We start from the raw sequence: 27,010 nt of genomic DNA, 5'->3' as shown, positions 1-27,010 counted from the left end.
TATGCCGTTGCTTTCTTTTCTAGCCACAGAAATCCGTCGCTGAATTTATATTTTCGTCATACATAATTTAATATATATCAAGATATTGGCAAATATATTCTGAAAATTTCAGAATATGATTACCAAAATACTGTATAATTAAGAAATATCGGCAATATTACCATAAATCGATTCGTAATGTAAAATTACGAGCCGTATCAAACAAGTAAAGGCTTTTTACGATTATTAATTAAAGGGGCAAATGCTTTTTTAAAGTTGAATTGTACTATGGTCAATGTTATTCTATAATATGGAACACAATTTCTGATAACAAAATTTAGATGCTATTCCATTGATAACAGGGGTGACTTTAGCATAAAGTCACCAAAGCTCTTGCTTTAGGCTTCACAATTTTATAGGTCATATAATTTTATATAATATAATTAATTATATTAAATATATAAAAATTAAAATAATTAATAAAGTATTTTTTAAATTAAGTATTTATTAAGTATTTATTTTCTTTATCTTCTTATCTCCTATTAATTTTTAACTATTTATCTCACTTTCTCATTCATGTAAATATTAAAATAATTAATAAAATTATATATTCCCTTACTTTTTCAATTATGTACCTACTAAACTTCTATTTTTTTATCACTTCTCAATTCCCATAATACTAATAATTCTCAAATAATTTTTTTTATTTTCAAGAAATATAATATATTTTTAATGTGTTTTTTCGACTATTCTTATTGGAACTTTCATTAATGAACCGCTCTTGAAGCTCATAGCAACCATATGTCTTTCTGGTCAAAGTGCTTTTAAGGCGGAAAAAACAAGGGGATTAAAAGCAAAATTGGAAGGAAACTAAAAATTACTCTAAAATATTGTAAAGTTAGTAAGTAAAAAAAAAAATCATTTACAATAGGAATTCATTTCCTACGTTCTCTATTTCTAGCTTTCTCCGTTCACTGCATCTGTTTTCCGCTTTCAACAATTCACTCTCTCATAATCATATACGTTATATTTATAGATCGTCCAAATAATCTCAAAAATTAATATTCAGGTAGCTAACGCTGCATATAAGCTACTCCTCCCGCGAAAGTTTTAAAATAAAAAGACAATAATATTTGGCAAAGAGCAGTAAAGAACATCAACGAGCTATCCAAATCTTTCACTCGCCTCAAACATCTTTAACCCAGATTCTGTCAGCTGATGCAATTAAGTGGCTGTGCCCAGTCTAGTTAGAGCTTATTAGGTCTTTTATATTGTTTTCTAAAAAAAAAATACTCTTAAGTACTAATTAATTAATTTCTTATGACGAGATTATATATATTTTTAAAAATAAATTACGATTATAATCAAATATTACATCTTCAATTTAATTATATATATGTATATATATATACACACTTGATAATTAATTTCTTGTTATCAAGACAATGCCTCATTGATAATAATCGAAAGTTTTTAATTGAAAAAAAAATTAATTGAAAAAGAGATTCTCAAAATTACTCTTAAATTTTCATTATCCTGGGCCATACTAGGCATAATAGAGTAGAAAGTTTGCTTTTAAATTGCCAAATTGTACAAGTCTGAATATTTTGGGATTTAACTTTTTGAACTCTTGGTTTTGTTAATTGTTTGGGTCTTATCGGTTTAATTTATGAGGCCCCTAACTTACATGTGGAGTCGTTGAAGAAAGGGAATTGAGAAGAAATGGTGAGAGTGAAATGGGAAGCTAGTCGATGACAAAGGAGGGAATCACTTTTCAAACTTACTGTTGAAGTACAATCTACACTTTTTCTTAAAAAAAAAAACGATAAAGGACAAAATATAGGATGAGAGGAAAAAAGATTCAATCTCGTAGATCTAATTTTAATCATAAATCCAAAAAGGGTGTAAAACTAGTGGATCTTATTGGTATATGCCCTCGAGTCAATTAAATTGATCAAGAAATATATATTGTCATTTAATGTACACTTAATCACATAATTATATGTGATACAGGTTTTTTTTAATATTAGTGCAATAATAAGAAATTATTAAGTACAAATTAGATGAAACCCATGAAACATAAAGACCTTGCAAGAGAATTATAAAATTGTTACAATTATAAGATCACTATGCATTAAAGGCATGTTCTTAAAATTGTTCCTGATCATTGTATTGACAAGACAAGGCATTGACATTGCTCAAAGACTGATACATGTTAAGTCTCTTTTTTTAAAAAGTAAGCAATCGATCTCATAAATTGAAGTATATGAGATACTTGAAGATAGCATGTAGGTGCTTGTTAAAGAACAAGTTCACTTAACATGACCCGCTATGAGAACTCCATCTGATATTTTACTCAAGTGTCTATTAAATATGTTCTCATATGATAGTTGTGCAATTAGTCCTTCGACTTGAGACACCAGGTCATCTTGTATGGGAAATGACATACTTTAATTTTATCCCTACGGATGAAGCATGCAAAGGTGAATGAGTGGTCAAGAGAGGATTTATCACCCCAAATAATATAAAGGGATGTATCTCACTTGTTCACAATTATTGATTAACTTGTATAAAGTTTTTGGCCAAAGCTTGATGAATTTGAGAAAAGTTAGTTTCCTAAATTCATAAGGTTAATCATGAATTATGAGAACTAATATGAAATGTTATAAGTAGACACTGAGTCATATTTTATGACATATCCGAGATATTTGATGAAAGGACTGTATTGCACTGAGAGACTTATTATTAAAGGGCTTTGTTAAATTCTTTAATTGACTCTCTAACATTTGGGTGGTCATGATGTATTGCTAGATACCGCTCATGATCTATAAAAATCAATTATCAAGTTGATATTTGATTAGGATTTATATTTGTTATTAACATGTTAGAAGCCTAATGGGTCACATACATTAAGTGACATGATTGAGATTAAATAAGGATAATTAATTAAGTTGAACTTAATTAGAATATATCAAATTAAAGTGAAAATTTAATTAAGTTTACAAGAATTTAAGTGAATTAAAATGCAATTGCTGTATCTTGGGTTACAACTTAGTTTAGTTAGATAAATATGTTATGTTAGCAAACTAAAACTCTATGCCTCTAGTCACTTCTCAACAGTTTCATAAAATAAAAAAAGAAAAATAGTTTTCTTTATTTGACAAAAATAAGATTCTACAAGAATTTTTGTTCTTTTTGTTTTAGAAAAAAAACTAGCTAGTATAAGTAAAATCCTATATTTGAGAAGGTCTTATATGATTATTCTGTAGATTACTGCTAGAGGCCAAACACTTGGATGATTGAAAATTTGATAAATCTTAAAGTTAAGAAGCAAAGATTTTGGTTGTAGGATTTTAGACCATCTTATTTTCTTTTTGAGGTTTCTTAATTCATCACAAGCATTTTTAATTTAATTAGCTCTTGATTACGATATCTAAAGTAAGGTATATAACTCTAAAATTTATGAAATTTCATAATTAATTTAAAAATTACATGCAAAACACAAATATTGATCTTGTAGGTTTGACTGTTTCTCTAATTAAATGTTAGTTTATTTTTTCGCTGCGCTATATTTTTAATTTCTTGATTATTTTCTTATTTAAGTATGAGATCGAATCCTAGCAGATCCTTCTTCCATTTTATCGAAAACCTTTATTTAGTTGAGAATTACTCCATCATCAAAAATTGAATGTTTGCATTTTTTGTTAAAATATTTCAAAATTATGTCACCATAGTTTCTTGAATATCCAAAACACTTATTTTTGTATATTTCACTTTAAATTTTTTTTGACATTAATTAATAAACATTATGTATTCCTTGAATGAAAACTCAATAGTTAAATTTGTGACTTTCACTTGGAGATTTCAAGATTCGGATCTTTATAAAGGAAGAATGAGGTTTGTGGAAAGGGAGAGAAGTATATAGTCTCTGTGAGTTCAAGTCAAATTGCTTATATATGTATAAAAAAAAAAAAAAATTACTTGTACAAGAAAGTAATATTATAAAAAAAATTTCAAAATTTTGACATAAATAAACTAAAGTCAAATGTTTATCTTACATCTTTGTAAAGTATAAAGTGGATACTTAATTTGAAACTGCATTGAAGGTAGTATTAAAACTTTTAATATTTAATCTTCTTTAATTTGTTTGGTTACTAATTTCGATTTTTTTTTTTGAAAACTAAGGACTTTCATCCCATTAATGAAAGAAGAATTGGTTGCCATTGCCAGTCTCCAGCTACAACACAGCTAAAACATACCTTGGCATACTTATACACCATCTCAAAAAGAAGAACCATGTACAATTATCAACCTTTTCCACACGGACCACCAACGGTCGGATTGCGTCCTACGCAATAATGTTGTTGTAGACACTGTAAAAAAAAAAGAAAAATCATAATGAAATTGTATTAATTAAAAATAAATAAAAAATAAACAAAAAAGAAAAAAAAGAAGAGGAAAAAATGAGAGAGAGAGCACCCTGCCAGCCACCACCCTCACCTTGCCAGACATGAAAAATTCGCCTCTGGCAGGGTAGTGGGAATGTGCCCCCTTCAACCCAGTATAAAGGGGGCACTGTAGCACTCATCTGAAAAGGGGGCCCACAACCTGCAAACCAAAAAACCCTAGAAAATCCTAGCAACTAGAGACCAAAAATCCTAAGCTAAGCCTCCTAGCAACCGCAACAATCCACAAAAATCAAAGAAATATACCAAAAAAATATATACCAAAAAAATTCGAAAATACGCGTAGTGAGAGAGTGAGAATTTTTTGGATGAATTTTTGGTTCATTTTTTAGGGGGGTTTTGTTGTTGTCGGCTAAGGAGGAAGTTTTGGGTTGTCGCCAGATTAGGAGAAGAGGAAGCCGATTTGGGCGACGTCGGTGGGAGGAAAGAGAAGGGGATCTGTTTTGGGAGAGTCGACCGTTGGGGAGCGACGCCGCCGGTTGGGGAGTGACGTCGGCGTGAAGGTGAGAGGAGTTAAGAGATTTGGGGAGGAACTGGAACGACGGTGAGAGAGAGGGAAAGGATTCAGTCTGCGGAGGGAGGTCCGACGCGAGGTAGCAACCGACAGTAGGAAGAGAGCGGCAAAGAGAGTCCCATTTTGGGGTGGTCGACAGTTTGGTAGAGAGAAGGGAGAGAGTTTGGATTTTAGAGAGAGAAACAAGAAGGAACAAATGAAGAAAGAAGGGAGGGAAGAGAGTTTAAATACCTAGGGTTAGAAGCATTAAACGACATCGTTTTAGGCACACCAAGGGCTGCTGAACAAGGCACTGAAACGGTGCATTTTGGAAGAGGTCTGAAGGCCTTGGGAAGCAAATTAGGTGGAGTGGGCCAGCTGTCTTGGGTCGCTTTTAGCTCATAAAAGGTAAATCTTTGGCTTTTCTGATTTGGTCTTTGTGATTGTGCTGGGCCCAATGTTAGGTAGGAAGATAAATTATTTTTAGTAGATTATTAGGTAGAATAAAAAAAAGATACATATAAAAAATGAAAATGATTAAATGATTAAGTGTCAAGAGAAAAATAGAAATTTAAAAAAAACATATACAAAAAAAATATAATATAGNTAAAAGAAAAGATACATATAAAAAATAAAAATGATTAAATGATTAAGTGTCAAGAGAAAAATAGAAATAAAAAAAAACATATACAAATAATAATAATAATAATATAAAAAATAGGTAAAAATACTACATTCAATGATACCAAAAAATGATGGTAAAATATAAGAGTACATATATTCTATATAATAATAATAAAATCAGATAAAATAGTTATTTAATTATAAAAGCAGATCCAAGCATAATATACATAGAGAAATAAACAAACACTTAGTCACTGAAAATTAATAGATTTAGTTTAGTAAATATAGGAAAAGTAAACATTTAATGTTAGGAATTAATTTATTTAGATTAATAATATATGCATATAAGAGGATTGTATATTTTGATTTAGAATATTGTTTAGAAAAAATATAGGTATAGGAAAGGATGAAATGTGGAACATATTTATGAGATACATAGTTATGTAAATTTATGTAGAGACAATAGGAATGAAAATAAATTAGGAAGAATTAGAATTAAAATGTAATAAAATAAAATATGAAAATATCAATTGGGTGAAAAGATAGTCCCATATATAAAATGGAGATGGGTATAAATGGAGATAGAATGAAAATAGGATAAGATAAAGAATTATTAATAAAATAATTATTTAATTTAATACCGATGTTGGGATGATCGGTCGGGACGCGAGAAGTCGCAATCTTGAGCCTATATTTCCTAGGTTCGGAATCCGAATCAAGGCTCCACCAGTACGATGGGAGAGCCTCGATTTCAAGATCTCGAAATTTTTAATAAATAAAGAATTTGACTATACAAAAGTTATTCAATAAAAATAATAAATAAATAACAATATATAAAAAAGATAAAAATAATAAATAAAAATAATTCAAATTTATAATAAATAATAAATAATAAATTTGTGAAAATGTAATATACATGACATTAAATAAATAGATAAACAAATAAACAAATAATAAGAAAAATCCAAGACAATAACAAATTTAAAATTAAGCATTAAATATCAAGTGATACCAACTATCAATCAATAAATATTATATAAAAGTAATAAGACAAGAAATATCAAGGAATATATAGGAGAAACTTAGAATAAAAAATAAAATATGGAAGAATAAAAAATAGAAAATATAAAAATAAAAAATATATAAAGTAAAATAAAATAATGATTAAATAATAATAATACTAAAAATAGTTAATTGCTTTAGCATAGCATATATATAATGCATACCATTGTATATAAATATTTTTTTTGATTACGAGTTTAACCTCCGATGATGGGATCTTCCGAAGATCTTGCGAAGGCGGGTATTCCTCGAAAAGTTCTCAATGTGAAAAGGTGTTCTCGGGTCCCACCAGTATAATAGGAGGACTCGAGAAACATCTTTAATAAAAGGCTTTTGCCCGTATTAGGTTCATTATGCACGAAAATATTATTTTAAAAAGAAAACATACGATGATCCCGATGACGGGATTTATTCGTAGAATTTACGAAGGTGAATTTCTCGAATAATTTCCTAAGTGAGAGAACACCCCGGATCCCACCAGTATGATAGGCAGATTCGGGAGAACGTCCTCAATAAAAAGTTATTCGTCTGACATTTTTATCTCACGCCATGCATTTCATCTTGCCTCACATTTGTATTCCATTTAAGGTTAAATAGGAGATAAAATAAGAGAATAATAACTAAGAAAATATAATGAAATTAAAAATTAAAGCCTAATATGATAATCTAAAAATGGTATCGTTCATAAAACGAGCGTCCCGGGGGTGCTAATCTTTTTTCGAGCATAACTGTACTCCCGAACTTAGATCTAGAAAAACATAGACCAGTTTAAGGTTCTTTTCGGTGGGTTTAAAATTAATTTAAGACTTCATCTATTAGAATCGAGTCATTATGTAGTTAATCGCACATAATAAAAAAAGATTGGTGACGACTTTTAATTTTTAGAGTTTTTATCAGCATCTGACGGTCAAGTTTTTAGATCCGCACGTTACGACAGTTGCTCATCTCATAGCTGCTACTCAACCCAAAAATTTACAAAATGTCATCTCAATACAATGTATCCTGCCCCTCGACCAAATTTACCAACCAGCACTGTTCAGTGGAGTGGTAGTATCTCAGCGAGGACCCCTTCCGCTCAGACAACTGCCCCACCTATGCTATCTGTTGATTGCAGAATCCCAATTGCCACCCTCAAAACAGTCTGGATATACCCTCCCCAAATGCTTAGGGTGTCATTCCTGTCAACTCTACACTTCACCCAACCTCCTCCTAACTCCTTGCCATTCGCTGCAAGCTTGCTCCTCCACAACAGCCCCCTCAAGTCCTCAACCCTGTTCCTGTGATACCATGAAAACATTCTCCAATACAGCTCATGAGAGGAGTTTGGTTTCTAAACAAACTTGCTAATTTCTTTGTATAATATATATTAATCATAACGGTAATAATTTTGGGGCCAATTTTAGTTTTTTCTCTTTATTTATCTCCCTAACCTCATTTTTTTTTTTTGAAAAGCTGAAATTTATTCTTTGTGGTAATGAAAACAGGTGATTTCTAAGATAATATGCTACTCAATGCCAAAGGAGTGAAGAGTTAAAGAGTAACAGCAGAGTAGCCTTATATACAGAGGAGAAGATAGGCATGTGAGCAGCACGTATAAGCCTTAAGTCAAGACACGTGTTTAGCCTTTCCCTTATTTGTTCACTAATTTATCAATAGTGACTGCAGTAATTAGAAGTAGTTACTTTACTTTTTTTTTTTCTTTGCTGACCGGTAGTTTTCTTATCTTCATATTTTTTTTTTATAAGGAAGATATGTAAATTCATCAAAGAGAAAGACAAAAGTGGTACAGAAAAGGGACAAAAGTAGTACAAAAAAAAGGGAGAGAGGTGGCTAACAAAAAGAATACCACTTTAGTCCCCAGTATACATTACTAGTCCTGCTCAATAGCTAGCTGGACAGGAGAAAAACAACCTGTACAAAGAGGAGGCCTATTTAACGTACATCCAAGCACATGTAGAGAGAAAGGAGGAAAGAAACACACGGTCAACATTGCAAAAGGCGGCAGAAAAATGACTGAAGCCTGAAGAACATAATAGAAGTAGGAACCCAAACGCATGCCAAAAGACAAGCTAATTATTCACATGAATCCAGAGCATAGGCTGTGAGCGCAATACACCTTTTTTTGCCAATTGATCAGCCTTGTCATTAGCCGAGCAAGAGATGTGATTATTGTCCTAGCTTTCCATTATGCTAAGAATTTTGAAAATTTTCATGATTAGGGGCCTTAATTTTCATGGTACTTCGGAGGGTTTTTTAAGTCAACGGACAGCATTTTTGAAATTAGACTCAATCATGAGAGAATGAGAAAGGCACCAACTTGAAGAGGCAAAGATCGTTGCTGCCTCTTTAATAGTGAGAAGTTCAGCATGGATGGCAAAAGTAACTCCAACAGACTTGGAGAAGATGGTAAGGTTTACCCCATTTTCATTCCGAAGGATGCCACTGATATCAGAGTCGCCGAGACAGTTCCTCGAGGAACCGTCAATATTGAATTTAAGAATCCCAGCTTGTGGTCAAGTCCACACTTCAGCTTTACTAACACGATTAGTTTCATAGGCACATTACCAACATTAAGAGATCTTTCAAGATCACCAATGGGAAGATTGAGGTGTGGCGATTTTGCATTAATCCACCAAGTAACTCTGATTTTAACATAATTACCTTCACTTTAACCAATTATAGATAGGAGTTTCTTGTACATAATTACTTGAATAAGATTTTACACAACACATTTTTCCAGATTCTTCCTCTGCAGCTGAGCACTTCAACTCCATCGACATTGTTAACACTTTGCAGGACATGTACGAGTTACAAAAGATGTAGACCAACTCGAAAACAGGTCTGCAACATTCCCCATACAGGCGGGTGTCAATCATGTCAAAAAGAACTACCTGGAGGTAAGAAGCCTCCATCCACCCAACAAAACCATCCTTGTAGACAAAAGGAAATCCAATGAAACCCACAAAGCATGTGACATTGTCAGCCTGAACAAAATTAAACCACCAAAAACTATACATCAAGACCGACTACCCTGCATATACACATAACCAGGGGAAACAAAAAACTAAGCATTCATCACAAAATAGCTTTCACCCGCCAGTGGTCCCTCTGTTATCGTAATTAACCCACTAGAAGTCGTGTGTTCTTTGCTCCCCACCTTTGGCTAAGTTGTCAGCCTCATGGTTGGCTGATGGAGGAACATATTTGATAGTCCGTGAAGGCACTCTACCAAAGAAGATTAGAGATTTTAAAGTAATTTTACATATTCTTCAGGGCACATTGTCTAAGCATTGGACCCAATTAACTACATTAAGTGAATCACATTCAATGACCAATTTAGTTGAGCACCAAACTGATGCCCCATAGATGTTGATTGCCTCTTTTACCGTAAACAATTCAGCGAGGTTAACATCAGTATGTTCAACAGATTTGGAGAGCAGGGTCCGGGTCGCACTTGTATCATCACGGAGAATCTCCTCATTTTGACTTTACCGGGGTTATACTTAGAGGCACCATTCGTATTAAACTTCAGACAACCCTCTTTCGGTTTAAGTCACTCTAAAATAGCTCTATTTGTGCTACCCTTAACAATATTATTTCCAATAGTAAAATATCTCATTAAATCTCCAATCGAAATATTAAAGATAGATCATTTCAATCTTAATTAATTCAAAAAGTTGGAGGACATACCACTCCTTGCCCCTAAAAACATCTGCCTAACCTCATTTAAAAGGAAAAATCTAGCTACATAACCATATATGTCTTATCACTCCATTAATAAAACCATTAATTTGAAGTTTAATATATTTCTATTTCAAATATGAATATTAATATACTTCAAAATGAAGAACCGAAAAAAAAAATTAAATTAAAAATGATTGTTTTACCAGTATTATGGAAAAGAATCAATGCAAACAACCGATTACAAAAATAAAATAAAAGCTAATTTCTAAAAAATGGCGTCCTCTCAAAAATCGTGTCATATTTAATTATCAAGGATTTTCTTATTAGTAGTAATCCAAATTTACCAATATATATGTATATATATGTTACTTATGGTTATAAATTGAAAAATGGAGTTATATAGAGGCAGAGGTTAGAGGCAGAGGTTAGCAATATAAAAACAACAAATATCTCATTATTACATATAAAATAGATCGAAATTAGATATCGAAAGATTCGTGGTAGCATTTTGCAAGCCGATTAAAGATCTTTCCATGATATGCAAGCAACATTTTATTCTTCTACTCATTCAAGTTTATGCATTAAAAAAGGAAGCACCTTATAAATGGCTTGATTCTTAACTTAATCACTAAAAAGTCGATTGTTGTATTGATATAAAACAATATTAAAAGATATTTGAATATCTGTAAAAAAAAAAAGAAAGAAAGATGCACGAATATGTAAAGTATTTAAAGAAGATATTTCCAAAAAAAATATTTTGGAAAAGAGATGTCGAAGGATTCTCTAAAATATTGTAAATACTTGCGAGGACTACCACGTTCTACTCGCTTAAAATATAAGGTTTTGTTCATAAAATATTGTTGATCTATTTCGTAAATTTTACAAATATACTGATTTTGATTTTCAGTCTTATAATTTTAGTGAAAAAAATTCTAAAATTTTACCTTAAAAACTACACATACGACACCTAAATTTTTGCTTTATCAAATGGAACGTTAAAATCTGCCCACATTTCCATCACATCAAGCCGCTTAGCATTGTAACGGTGATTAATTTCATTTTTTTAAAAAAAAAAAATTTAATTTTCTTTTCAATATATAATAAATTCGACATAATATTCAAAAAAATTTATGAACTATTTAAGACATTTTAAATAAATTCTTATTCTAATATTACATTTAATTAAATTTTTATATTTTTATTTTGAATCAAATAACCTTTCATAATTTTTTTTTGAAAAGTAGATTTTTATTTGTCTCAAAAAATTAGAATGTAATTTCAAGTTTCTAGTCATTTTATGGCATGAAAAATATAATAATGGATTAATTGTAATTAGTTAAAATATAATTTTTCATTTTATGCCCACATTACGATGAAGTGAATGGTAAAAAATGTCACATGGTGATGTTATCATGTTATATCAATATACCATATCATCATGTATTATGACATATCAGCATATTATATCAATGTGATTACATGGTATAGAATGATAAAGTATTTTTAACTAAATTAACCATAGTGATAATGACTTATTTGGTTAAAAATAAAAATATTAGAGTTTTTTGACTCAAAATATAAATATAGTGACTTAATTGAACATAATAAAAGAATAAAGACTTTTCTAGATATTATTTCATAAAATTTTTGTACATTTATTTAAAAGCACAAAATTTCTATACGGAATTTTCCACCTTTCATATTTTGTTTGTTATTATATGATTTTCATAAAGATTATAAAAAAATTTGTTTCAGTATATTTTATATTAAAATTTATTAAAATGTTTCCTATAAAATTGATGCTTCATGGTTGTTAATGTCAAAAAAAAAATTAACGAAAAATAAATTTGAAATTTAAAAAGTTAAAATTGCCCAGCAGACAATTTTAAAACATTGTAAAAAAGATGAACAAAGAAAATCAGTTGGAGGAAATATAATTCTATTGAGCTTTGAATATATCTCGTCATATAAAATCCAAAATTTTTCTTTTAAAATTTATTATCAAATCTTTAAATTAAGATGTGTAATTCATGAGAGCTTTTATGGGCAAACTCTATATACATTACTTTTGATTTTAACTTTTCTCATATGGCATTCTGTTTTTTCTTTTCAATTACCACCGTATAAATATCATTTTTTTTAATTAACACTTTATGAATAACTTTTGTTTTTGAAAATTAAGAGAAAGATGATTCGAATCCTACTTTTAAGCTGAGAAATCATATACCAACTAATGAAACAAATAGTCGGATGCAATTTTGTGAATAACTTTTGTTCTTATAAAGATTATCTTGTTAATTTTGCTTAGTAAAATTACTAAAATATTTTCTATTTCAATTAGCATATATGTTTATATTTAAGAGTATTTTTGTGATTTTATTGGGAAAAAATTAACAACCTAATCTTTTGTGGAAATATAAATTATTCACATGATACTATTGATTGAGAAAAAAAATCATAAAATGTCAACTGAAAAAAATTGTAACTATAAAAGATGTAAATAAAATTTACCCGTCCTTTATTTAAAAAATTTAAATTCAAATTATGAAGTGCCTCGTGGGACATCTTTTACTTATATCTTTAAGTAAACATTTTGGTTTGTGATTTTTATTTAAATTCTGATTTGTTTTTTTATTTAATTATTTAATTGAATCATGAACTTTCACATGGAACTCAAGATTTGCAGAAAGAGAATAAAACTTAAAGGTCAACGACTTGGCAAATTATTGTTCAATTCTATTGTTGTAGTATATAAAAGCCAAGCCCGGTCACTCCTTGGAAGACACAAGCCAATTTCCTCCTCACTAGCTACTGTCCCAAAAGAAACAGGCTGCTTATTAATTTCAACAGAAATATTCATGGCTGCTCTTAATCTTAAGCTTGTTTTTGGTCTAGCAGTGTTGTGGATGTTGGTGGTTGATCCAATGGCCACCGCCGCACTAACTTGTGATGATGTGACAGGTCAACTGTTTCCATGCTTAACTTACCTGACGTTGCGTGGAAAAAATGTGCGTCCGCCACCGCAAGGATGCTGCAATGGGGTTCGGAGACTGAACAAACAGGCTCAGAGCAAAGCTGATCGCCAAAAGGCTTGCAACTGCATAAAAGGGCTGGCTGGGACCTTCACCGGTCTGAATCTAGACTTGGTTGAAGGCCTTCCTAGAAGGTGCAATGTCAACATTCCTTACAAGATCAGCCCCTCCACGGACTGCAAAAAGTATATATACATCCGTTTCGCCTTCATCTCCTTGCTGACTATCTCTTACATCATCATTCTGTCTTTTTAAATAATCATTATAATGTTTTTAATTCCATCATATTTCAATACTTCAAATTGCATTTTAAAAATTAAATATCAAAACAATATGCAATTATAAATGATTAATTTTATTTTAACTTGATGCATTTTAAAAAATTACCTTCGCTTTGAACTTTTGAGAATTTCAAAATTCTTCATCTGAACACACTCTTTAGTTTTATCTTGATATATATAAATATATATATATATATATATATATATANTATCATATATAATATATAATATATATATATATATATATATATATATATTAATTTATGCATACTTGTTAAAGGGATTTTCTTTTTTCTAATTAAAATGTTTCTCTCTTTACAGGGTGAACTAAGATGAATAAAGCCGGGATACGAGCTGGCTGCATGCATGCAACATATAGAATAAAGACTTGGAGTTCCAAAATAAAATAATGGGTTCAATTTATCGGGGCTATATATATATTTGTTTGTCAGTTGTTCTTTCTACGTATTGATTGTTACTTTGTATCTTATGAACAAATCCAGTGCTGGTTATAATCAAAGTTGATCCTATATATACGATAGTGCTTCCCATGGAAGCTGACTTATTTCTTTTTTTTATTATTAAAATTTTTGCATAATTAATTTTTCAAAGTAAGCAAATTGGCATCCAAACTACTCAATAGTAGATTTATTAAATAAATTTACTCATTTAGTTGTAGTTTAAATAAGGTAAACAGTTTAAAGTTAAAAGGTTAATATAAAAAAATTGATATTAACCAGAAAGGATGGTTTGCTTTGTAACATGAATTAATAAAAATTTAAAGAAATAAATATTTTGAACTAAATTAAGTTGTATTTTCCATTTTTGCTCGCATCAAAATTAGCAAGTTTTTAATATACAGACCGGAGCTCAAATGGGCGGGCATTGAAATTATTTTTCTTATTAGAATTGGGTTTCAGCAAGCTCACATATTGTTAATATCATGCTCGAGCCCGAACTGGTACGTGAACAAGTCATTGCCACATGGCACCAACTCACACACTTTAACATGGGTTTCTTTAATAGAAATTTTGATTAAAAGAAAACAAAAACTTTGATTAATTTTAACATGGGTTGTTTATTGATGTGATTATGAACGTAAGAACGTTGAATATGAATTACTAAACAGTTTAAATAGATGTTAATTATTTATTTTATTTATATTTATTATAAGTAATTCCATTTGGATCAGTCTCTTGAAGATCTATCCTTTTTATGGAGATATTGATTTGACAGCCTTTGTGGCCTAAACTTTGAGAAGGCTCTAGCCAACGATGTATGTTCAGGCCTTCAAATAGAAGATCATAATAGAGTTGCAGAGTTTGTGGCCAAGGATGTCCAATTAATTCAGGCAAAGGTTTTTAACTTTAACTTATGTGTTTCTATACATCTTTGCTCAGTCAAATTATTTATTTGCTGCTTGCCTAAGTGACAAACCTATCTACATTTGTTTTAGTCATTCCTTATTTTTTTGTTGACATTTACATTTATCACCATTTTCAATTTGATGTTTTGAATGATTTCTTGGTGATGGGCAAAGATTGGCGAAGCATTAAAGTAAACAGTTTACTGTGAAGTAAGAGCACGCAAAAAGAAATCCAGGTAAAGTTGATTAAAATATTTCTCTTTAATCTTTATCCCACTCCTCTTAATTATAAGTTTCTATTAACTATCAAGTTACACGTCCGAAGACAAGGATTGTCACAATCTATGGTAATATTTTTTATGATCACATGTTTCTGATTTCATTGTTTTTATTTATCATCAGGTTTTGATTTTTTGTCTTCGTAACAATTGCTTTTTCTCTGTTTCTTTCCTTTCTATTATTTTTGCTTGCCTTATCTGATTGTAATTTTCAATTTGTTTTGGTTCCTTATTTGTTACTCATTCATAATCATTTAGTTCTTTTATGACCTTTTATTTGCGTTCATTGGGGTTTTATATTATAATCCATGGATTATTAGTTGTAAAAAAAGATCTATACAACATCTTACTTTAATGAATATCATGTGCAAACCTCTCCTTAGTTTCTCCTTTTTTCTGCCATTAATATTTTTTTTTCTTCTTTCACATGCTCAGGTCAAAGCAGTTGGCATAAAAGAATCACAAACTATTTATCGGTGTGCTGCTATCCTTGTTAGTCTCTTTAATATGACAATTATGTTGTTATTTCTATAAATAGTTTGTAAGAAATTTATTCACAAGAGCACATGAAAATTACAAAATTGAATCTGATATGGAGTTGCTTGGTACTTTTTAATTAATTTCTTTTCTGCCTCCTTAGGTATTTGAGCACAAAAATTTTTTTTTTTTCAGTTTATTTTTTTGTATGTAACTTATTTAGATATTTATTCAAGTTTGTTCGAATTTGTTGGTTTTATTTATGAAAAATAGGTTACTTTATTCTTAATTAAGTTAATATATAACAGTAATGTTGGAAATATATTGGTCAAATCATTATACTCTACTACGTATTAAATTTAATAGAAACCATTTAAGTTACGAAATTACTTTAATAGCTTTTATAGTAACGACACAATATGATTCTGATTCATAACAGTTTATGTTTTATCTTAATTTTTTCATAAGCATTAACTTTTTGTAAGTTAGTTGAAAATTAATACATAAATTTGTGAACAATCATGTAACAATTATTCGCTTTGTGGTTAACTTTACAATAATTTTTGTGTATAGATATTTTTACAAACACATATTTTAAGACAAACATTTCTAACTCAAAAGTTTTCTATCCAACAAAATAAAATATTCTTTCATTTTGCCGCAACGCAAAGCAGGGGTTCAATTCTAATCTATAACATATTTAAAAGAAAGCTCCAAAGGGGCTTCTTCCTCTAGCCACGTGAAGGACATAAAAAAAAGAGAAAAAGATAAAAAAAAGAGAGATAGGAAGAGAAAGGAAAAAACAGATAGAAAAAAGCCGTGTGCAACGCATGGGTCATAAAGTTGTCCCTAAGAATTGAAAGACAATTGAGAATAGTGGATGTTGACATGTGTCCTAATTAAGATTGATGAGGAGTTTCGGCTCGATTTTGAATTTTTATCTGTGGGCTTTCCTTTACTTTAAGCTAATCAGATGCTGGAGCATTGCGCAGGCTTTTCTCTAGCGTTCTTAAAAGCTCTCATCTTGGGCCAGAAGCCCGAACACAAAACAAGGGAAGCTCAACAAAAACCAATGAAGCTAACCTAATTACTTCTAATTCTACTGCATAAAGTAGTCAGAAAATAGTTACACAGCTCCGAAAAGATAAGTGAGAGAGACCTAACACACTATAACCAGCATATCAATCAAAGCACAAGCTGCAGAAGTCATTAAACCAGCAATCCACATACGTGCAACTCTTTGCCCAAAAGTCAAGCCTTCATTAAAAGCAGCCTCATTTCTTCATTGAATCCCTTGAAGACTCCAACCCACGTACCCACAGCAGCTGCAAAAAACAACCACAAAATCCCCACAAACCTCCTCAGGCCTAACAGAGGTCCACATCACAAGATTGTAACATGCCTCAAAAAATGGGATTGTGTTCACACGGCTTCACCTCAAGATCTTGATTGAAGAGAAGCAAATCACCATCAAGGACATCGCCCCCAAGAAACACAGGCAAAAAGATTGGGATGGACCCCACAACCTCATCCATAAGCAGACCCCCGAACCTATGATGCCATCCTTGACCCCCCTTGTTCATCCTATCACAAAACGTCTTAAGATAACACAAGCCAGCAATCATCACAACCCAAGCACCCGCCATCCACATGCTACTTTCAGCAGATAGGCAAGAAACCTTCCTGCCATAGCAGTGGTGGAATCAATATTTTATATTTAGAGAGACAAAAAATCAAAAATAATATTTATAAATTAAATACTTATATTAGAAATTTAATATGTGATAATAATATAAAACAATTTAAACAAAAAAAGTTTATATGAAAATTATATAAATAAATTCTGAAAATTATTCAAAGGAATTAATTTTGATAATTTAATTAAAAGAATTACCTAGTATAATCATAAGTAATTTAATAATGACAATAATCTCAATTTTTAGATAAATTTAACAACAAACAAAAATTAATAAATATAATAACAAAAATCTCAACAGGAAGTAATGTAGTAGAAATGGAGAAACAATTCCATATTAATATTAAGAACTATCAATAAACAATGCAATGGAAAAGTAATTTTTTAAAATTAATTACAAAAATTAAATATAATATTAAGAAACAATTAATAAAGAAGTAATTTTCGAATAAAAAACTTCATTGTTCACAAGAATCTATATAAAAAAAAAAGCACAACTAATTTGTAGGAAAAACAATCAAGCAATCCCTAAATAAATAAGTAATAACTAACCTTAGATACTTAATCAAATTGCTTTCAACAACAAACAGCCAAGATAGTAAATCTTAAATCAAAATCATCAAGTAAAAATTATTAAATAAAAAAAATTAAAGTTAAAAATATTAAAATAAAAATAAGTAAATAAACTACTATTACTAATTATCATGACATGAAAATTGAGTTATTGACTAAAAGTTTCCTACACAGAGAATATTGACAAGCAAAAAAGTGTAAAAAAATGATTTTTTTTAATTTTTACAATATTTGGTAAAAAGAAAAGAGAGCAAGTAGTGGTTATGAGATTTTGGAGTAGTGGGGTTTGAAAATAATTTTATTGCAATTTGTTTTTTTTTTGTGAAAAATACAATTGGTTTTGTTTTAGTCCTATTAGAATTAGTTGTTGACTAATTATTGTATGATATTTCACTAAACAAAAAATTATTGTAGGAGTAAAATTATAAAATTTCAAAAAAATAAAAATATGTTAGAAAAACTTTAAAATTTTTGTTAGAGCGAAATTATAAAATTTCTAAAAAGTAAAGACAAGTTATAAAAATTTAAAAGTTATTAAAGGAGTGAAATTATAAAATTTTTAAAAGATAGAGATAAATTATAAAAATTTAAAAATTGTTGGGGCGGTGGGGGCCCCCACTAGCCCCCTCCCTTCTACGTCTATGCCATAGCCACCTCCCCACCATCCCTCCAATACCTCTCCGACCACCATGTTCCATCTCTTTCATCAACAAACTGAAAGATCCCCTATTTAGACATCCCAAGCAAAAAGAACATCTGTCCTTGCTCTTACACTCAACGCTCCTACATTCAACTTGCTTCACCCACAAGACCTCATTGTTAGACTTTCTCAATACAAAATTATAGACATACATTATTTATATTTATTTTATGTTTTATAAAATAAGTTTACTTGGTCTTGATAAAGTAGATTTATGTATGTAATAGTGATACATGAATTAGTAGATTTGTGTATGCAATAGTAATATATGAATATAATAAATGTAGATTTAGTGTGTAGGCCTAAAGAAAACCTTATTTTTCATGATGGGTGGGACTAGGGATTCACTATATAAAGCAAAGGCTAAGTCCCTTCTCCTATCAAGCGAAACATAAAAATCTCATCCCTTAAAGAATTATAAAGAAAAGGAGAGGAAGATCATAGTGCACTGAAGACCAATAGTCAATTTGGTCAATACACTACTAAAAAATCTAGTTTTACTAATGAAAAAATTCATCGGTAAAGGTGATGAATGCATCAAATATATATATTTAACAGGAGATTAAATATCTAATTAGTCTAAGTTAGACTAGATATAGGATCGGATATAGGTGTTTTTATTTATTTTATTAGTTTAGTTTAATTTATGTTTAAATATTTATTTTAAATTAATAACGTTAGTTTTATGTTATTTATATTTATTTTTATGTTTTTGTAAGAGTGGGATCAAAAATAATTTCAAATGGTGAAAAAAGGTGCATAATGGACTGATGCTTTGTTTGCATATGTTTCGGTTTTTCAAGCATATCTCCTACTACAGAAGTCCAAATGACATGATTTTTGACTATTAGAAAGCTAAGAGGTAGGGCTACAACTTTGATGTTTAGCACTTTACCCAGTTTGATGGGAAGGTGGTCAAAATCTTTGTCAAAGTGAAAGTACTGCACCAGAAGAACAAAATTGGGCAGAACATTTGAAAGCCACTGCCTTCACCGTATTTTTCGAAAATAACAAGCTTACGGGATTTTGGAAGCTAGGGCTTTTGGAGGCTATTTAAGGGGCCTTTTTCAAAGGTTTTTGGGAGGAGGCAGCAAGCAATTTCTCTGAAGAAAAAGAACAAAAAACAAAACAAGAAAGCAAGAGAATCTAAGGGAGAATCAAGAACACAAAGCTTCAACTATTAGTTTTCTCTCTCTACTTTTGTGTTTTTCTTATTTTCTTTAACTTTGATTAATGACTAATTTTCATTGGATGAAGTTTTCATTAGATATTACGAACTAAACTATTTTTCTAGGATTGCAATTGAACTCACATGTAATCTAAATTTTTAATTTTTTTCTTACTTATCTTTAATGGGATTTGAATTGTTTATTCCAATTTGTTCTTAATGCTTTTAATTGTTTGGCCACCAATTAAATTGATTTAGGAACTTAAACAAACTTGGGAAAGGGAGTTTGGTGTAGACAAAAATTGGGATAACATATGATCATATTAATTGATTTGCGTATAGGATAAGGATATACCTATAGGCCATTTGTAGCCAGATTAGAGCTTGAACTTAATGAATCTATTTTAATTTCAATTCACATAGGGATATAATGTTTTGTTTAAAATAAATATTTTTATAAGATGAGTTGGGAGACCCTTATAAATAATTTAGGACTTTAGGTTAGCAATTCAACCCATTGAAATAAGTTAAGGAAAAGAGGTAAGATTTAGATGAAGTGTGAGGGATATTGTAATCCTAAGCTTGTTTGATTTGATATTCACTCAAGTTATTATTATTTTGATTTTTCTTGTTAATTTAAATTTTAGTTAATCAATTAATTTTGAGTATTTAGATAAGATTAATTTGTTCTAATTTTAGTACTTAGTAAAATTTTAGATCAATTCTTTATGGGATCGATACTCTACTTGCTTATATACTATTTATTTGATACGTATACTTGCGTAATAGGATTTTAACTGACAAAAGGTGTGCATTTTGTCGATAATATCAATTATCGAACAAAATTACTGACGAAAAAATCAATCGTTACTTAGTTGAAATATCATCGTCAATAATAATTTTCCATTGGTATTTTAAAATTCTGTCGAAAATATAACCGACAAAAATTTTTGTCGGTATTTTCGTTAGTAACAATTTGATCCGTTTGTCAAAAAATTTGTTGGTGATGTCAAAAGTTCATCGGTGAAGTTATCGACTAAAAATTTAACTATTGGCAAATTCATTGGTATATTATAGACTAATATCTCGGTCAAAAAATTCATCAGTAATTTACCGACGAAATTAGCAACTAAAATTTTTGACTTGTTTTGTCAGTAATGGGTGTTATTCCGTCAGTAAAAAAGTAAATTTCATCGATAAAAAAAAAACGTCAGTATTGAAAGAATTTTGTCGGTAATAATTAATTATATATATTAATACTTTTTTGTTTCTTGCATTGAATAATAATAATATTAATATATTTAAAGTAATAATTTTGTTTGAAAAATTACTCCAAATGTATTATATAAAGAAAAAAACACCCAAAATATTTTGAAAATTAAAAAAAAATGTTCAAAGTCTATGAAAAACGTTAATATAAAAAATCTATAGCACACTGAAAAGGAATTACGATTATCCATTGCCAAATCATAAGGAAGAGGAGATTGTTGTTGTGACATTGGGTGAAACTGCTATGATGATGAAGACCCGACAGCTGGATCTGGAAGCCTCTCAAGGATAACTTCATGGTGGACTTAATATTTGACATGTCAGTCTTCAACTCTTTCACATCTGTCTTCATTTCTTGATAGCCTTTAGGTTCAGATGATGACACTCGTGCAGCAGCAGCAGAAGGCATCGGACCATAGGTAGATTCAGATGTTGCAGCAAGAGCAAATAATGTACCAAGTCACATCTTGGTGCTAAACCCGTACACATGGGTCCAAGGGGTTTGTGACCCTCTAATTACCTCAAACCATGCTACTAGATCAAACTCTGGTTGGGATGACGGATCAACACCGTACTTTTGCAATATAGTATATGTATATGGTTTTTTTTTTTTTTAGTAGATGTATATGGTTCTTACAAATAGAAAAAAAAATGACATTATATATTAATGAAAGTTTTAAGGAACATATACACATATTTAATACTATAATTAAAATAATATGACTAATTTTTATTACTTACACTAACAGTCGTTGACTTGTTGTCGACAAACTCTTTGGTACCTTTCTGTCGCTTATGAGTGCGCTCGAAAACCTCGGAGAATGTTGTCGGTCTTAGCAGCATCTCGGATTACAATCATAATAAGAAAAAAAAAACCGCATGATCACCAATATGCATGATTCCACAATCTTCAACAACATAATGACAACATGTTTTAAAATTGTAAAATAACAACAACACATAACACACTCAAAAGAAAAACAAACGCGTCATTAAAACGTACGTATGGCTTGGCTTCACTTCACATCGTAGTCATCACTAACACAACGACAACATTAAAATGTTCACATTATTGACTTCATCAAATCATATGCATGGTTTCGCTACCCATATTGTGTATGCACCAATAAAACTTTTACAAAATAAATGCTCTCGAACCTTATCAGCAGTTAAGAACTTGCTATTCATGCACTAGGAGCAAGGGCATCTGATCTTATTCTCACTTATATATCTAGGTTGATCAAAGGTAAACGAAATAAATTCTTCAATGCCATTCACAAATTCTATCTTAAGAAATCCACTTGAATCCACTCGGGAATACATCCAACTCTGATCTCGTTCTATTCTGAAAAAAGTAACAGACATATGATGTCGTCCGTTATAAGATAAAAAAATTGATTATTAATTAATTACTAGAATTATTAATCTAATTAAAAGAATTTAGTCACATTCATTATATATATACATATATATAATTTTTGTTACTGTAAATCAATAAAAATTATACATATATAGTACATCAAATTTATCATTAATATTTTTAAAAAAATTAAAATTTATCATTATATAAAATTTATAACCCTAAATATATAATCCATTTTTATTGATAATTTTTTCCATTCATAATTGTTGTCATTGTACAATCATAAAAAATTTTGTATACATAGCACATTAAATTCATCATTATTATTTTTTTGCAAAAGTTTCAAATTTATCATTATATAAGTTATATACATGTGTATAATTTTTGTTATTGTAAATCATTATAAATTTATCATAATATATATATACTATTATAAATATAAATTATTTATAATTTTTTGTATTGTGCATCATGTAGTAAATATTGTATATATAGTACATCAAAATAATTTATCATTATTATTTTTTAAATTTTCAAATTTTCATTATATATAATTTATAACCCTATATATATATATATCTAAGTTTTTTTCTTGTAAATCAATAAAAATTATGTCTATATAGTACATGAAATTTGTAATGAAATTAAAAACTAGCCACCGCAATCCAAAAAAATAGATCAACAGCTTCCTACTTCCATACAACAACCAAACTCAATAATCAAGCAATAGCTTCTAATCAACAAACAAGCACAAATAAAAAATCTTCAACTCAATTTAGCAATGCAACCTCCCACACTCCATAATCAATTGACAAGCAACTCTGATCCATCTAACTTATTTGCTCGACTAGTTTTGTATAACAATAAAAATAACAACATACCCAATCCAAAAAATTAAGGACAAAATTAGCAATAGGATTAATAAAAAGATTGAAGCAAATAAAACAAATAGCTTTACTTATCCTGACAAGGGAGGGGGCAGTCGGCAATAGGCAAGGAGGGGTGGAGGTGGTGGTGGTCAGCACCAGATTCAACTCGGGATAGGGGGAGGGGGTAATCGGTCGGCACAAGATTCAAGCCCGAAGAGGAGTAGGGGTGGTCCTCCGCCTCTACATGTTGATCAACATTAGTGAATAGGGGAGGCTCTAGGTCACGGGAGTAAAGCATGGGCCCCTGGGGTCATCGGCTTGGGAGAGTCTGATCGAACTTGGATCTACCACGAAAAATGTTCGACTAAGGGAGGGAATTGTTCGTCAACCCTGGAGAAGAAAGGCTAAGGGTGGGCGGTAGGAGAAAAGTGAATATGGGGGAAGAAAGGGAAAGATAGAGAAATGCCCAAAGGGAGGGAGAGAAGGAGAAATGCTCGAAAAAGAAAACCTTAAGCATTTTATTTAGAATTATCGACGAAATTACCAATGAAATTTTTCGTTAGTAAGCCTAAACCCTTATATTGACGAAAATTTCATCGACATATCCGTCAGCGAACTCTGCAAAGGGAACTATGAGTACGTCGACTGAGCTTCCATCGGTAATTCCATCGCTATAATCACAGCATTGTTGACAGATATTCCCTCGACAATTTTCGTTGATATGGTCATTCTTGATCAAAGTGTTCAATTGGTCTTTTTCATGCTTTCCAAATATAATTGCCGCCACTGCGTTACCGACTGAAGTACGTTTATCGATAAATTCGATTGATATTTGGTCAATAATCTGTTGGTGCTTTCTTAGCCTCCTTTCCATCGGTAAGTCGTCAGTAAAACCTTATTTTCTAGTAATGATATTATTTCTGTTGTTAAACAATGGACCAAAAATAAAAAACGCTTTGTGTTCTAAATTTTTATTATGGTAGATTCTGGATTTGTATAATGTATTTATATATAAAGTTTTATCAATTGGTATCAGAGCTTGCCATAGTTTGAATTTAGGATTTGATTAAAAATTAATTTATATGATTTAGCGTAAATTTTATATGTTTAAGCCCCTTTTTTCTTTTGAAAATTTTGGCTATTCACTTGCACTATCCTAACTCTACATTTTTATGATTTTTTTTGAATTTTTACTACACCTTTAGTATTTATTTTTATGTGCATATAAATGATTGTTCTGGATATTTTGGTGAGATATTTATAGAATATATATGACAGAAAAATAATATGTATACATTTGAATTGAAATAGCATGTACTCTTCTAGATATTTATGTTTTCTCAGGGATAAAGTTATAAAGTACAAAATTGAATAACTAAAACCATATAAGGTGATATTTTTCAAATTTTTTCAATGCAACAACTTTATTTGTGACATGGATGAAAGATTTAATGATTGAATATCTTATAAGGTATGTCGCATTTGTAGGTATAGTTTTAGAGTATAGTGCCCCGCATTCATTAAAGTATTGATAAAGTAAGTAAAATCATATCATAAATTTATATGAATAATACAAAGAATATCCTATTATGGGAGAAATTTAATTTGTACTAGTTAATTTGTAGTCATTAAAACAGCCTATTAGTTAATGTTATGGAATTATCGTTCCCATATGTTTTAGGAATGTCTTTGATTTTAGTTACATACATTCGCCTAAAAGTGGTGTCTTTATATTAAAATTAAAGGGTAGCATAGAAAAGCATTTGTGTATAGGGATTGACTACTCCTAATAATTTATTTATCTAAAGGTGGTAAGTTACGAAGGTTGTGTTATATTCTCGTGACTATTAGATGTCATGCATTCAACCTAAAGGTGTTTTGCATGGACTCTTTTGTTATACTCATTTATGGTTTTGGAGTATTTTGATTACCTTATTTATTTTAATTAAGTTGTGTTGTTTAAATTTTCAATCACTTTTTTTGTTAATAACAACTTGGCCACCATTGAGATTTTGATTAGGTCAAACTTTAAAAATTGAAAAAGAGATGTTGAATTTACCATTCAGTTGGTAGATATAGATTTGGCATTGAATAATGATAGGCTTGCAGAGCCTACTACTGAAAGCATTGCGTAATAGAAGAAAACTTTTGAAGCTTGGGAAAAATCTAACAAGTTTTGTTTGCTTGTCTTTAAGAGGTCGATCCCTGATCACCTGTTTAGTGGACTTCCTAATAGAACTAATGCAAGAATTATTATTTTTTTTTTTGCTGCAGTAACCCAAAGATCTAGAGTGTCATCAAATGTTGAAATTAACAATCTTCTAAAAAGATTGTATTCCATGAAATATGATAGGATAAGGGAAGTTAAGGAATACATCATTAAGATGGTCCATTATCAAACCAAACTGAAAGCTTTTGTTATTTCTATTCCCGATACTTGTATTGGTCATCAAGCTTTGAACACCTTTCCTTCTAAATTTGGGTACATAGTGACTATTTGCAACTCATAAGATGAGGCTTGGAACAATATGTTGTTGAGGAAGAAAAGATCAACAATGCTCTTGTAGTTACCAAGGCTCATCATAAGAGAAGTAAGAAACCAAATCCTAATACTCCTAAACAAGTTCTGAATAAAAGATAGAACATGGTCAATCTGTTAGTGTAAAAGGTGCTAAAGTTGTCATTAAGAAAGAAATTAAGTGTTTTTTTTGCAAGAAAAAGGGACATAAGAAACAAGATTCATAAACAATGAGAGCCAATGAGTTATTTGCAGCCTATAACTTTTACCTTATAGGGGTTCATAAACAAGAGGAAGCCAAATCAGGATGAGTCCCCACATAAAGGAAACATCATCCATGTTGTGGCGAAAAAACTTGGTCACATCTCCAAAGAGAAAGTATAAAGGTTGATAAAGGATAACATCCTGCGTACTCTTATTCCTGATGACTTGGAGACTTATTTCTGATGACTTGGAGACATGTGTTGATTGCTGCAAGGGCAAGATGACCAAAATAAAAGGAAATGGGTGAAACAGAAATTCTGATTTATTAGAACTTATTCACACTAACATAAATGGACCATATACCCTTACTATTTGCAATTGTATATATTTTGTGGTATTCATTGATGATTTTTCTCATTATGGTTATATGTTCTTAATTAAAGAAAAGTCCGAAGCTCTTGATAAATTTAAGATATTTAAGACTGAAGTTTAGAAACAGTTGGAAAAAATCATTAAGGTTGTCAAATCCGATAAAGGTTGTGAATTTTATGGTAGACATGACACATCTAAACAGCAAAAGGGTCCGTTTGCCAATATTCAGAAAGTTGTAAGATAGTGCCACAATACACTATGCTTGGTAGTCTTGAACAAAATGGTATGAATGAAAGGCGGAATCGCACCTTGAAGGATATAATGAGGAGTATGATGAATGGAGCTAATTTACTAGAATTGTTACGGGGGGAAGTAATTAAAACAACCTCGTATATCTTAAATAAAGTTCCTACCAACTCTATGCCAAAAACCCCTTATGACTTGTGGATAGGATGAAAACCAAGTCTTAATCACTTACGTGTTTGGGAATGTCCTTTAGAATTGCGCCTTTATGATCCCACTGAGACTAAGATACA

The 27,010-nt window shown here is 30.3% G+C and overlaps 1 protein-coding gene and 1 long non-coding RNA gene across 2 annotated transcripts; both read left to right on the top strand.

Moving 5' to 3' along the window:
• LOC108660467 (non-specific lipid-transfer protein 1-like) lies at positions 13,167 to 14,155 on the top strand. Its single transcript, XM_018119340.1, has 2 exons — positions 13,167 to 13,525; positions 13,943 to 14,155. The coding sequence occupies exons 1-2, from the start codon at positions 13,167 to 13,169 to the stop codon at positions 13,950 to 13,952; spliced, it is 369 nt and encodes a 122-aa protein (XP_017974829.1). The 3' UTR covers positions 13,953 to 14,155.
• Positions 14,696 to 16,001, top strand: LOC18602229. Its single transcript, XR_001927364.1, has 2 exons — positions 14,696 to 14,978; positions 15,162 to 16,001. It is a non-coding gene; the product is annotated as an uncharacterized LOC18602229 (long non-coding RNA).

The sequence above is a fragment of the Theobroma cacao genome, chromosome 4 (assembly GCF_000208745.1).
Source record: "Theobroma cacao cultivar B97-61/B2 chromosome 4, Criollo_cocoa_genome_V2, whole genome shotgun sequence".
In the NCBI taxonomy this organism is placed as follows: domain Eukaryota; kingdom Viridiplantae; phylum Streptophyta; class Magnoliopsida; order Malvales; family Malvaceae; genus Theobroma; species Theobroma cacao.
Note: the sequence above shows the minus strand (reverse complement) of the source record. Positions and strands in the feature narration are given on the sequence as shown.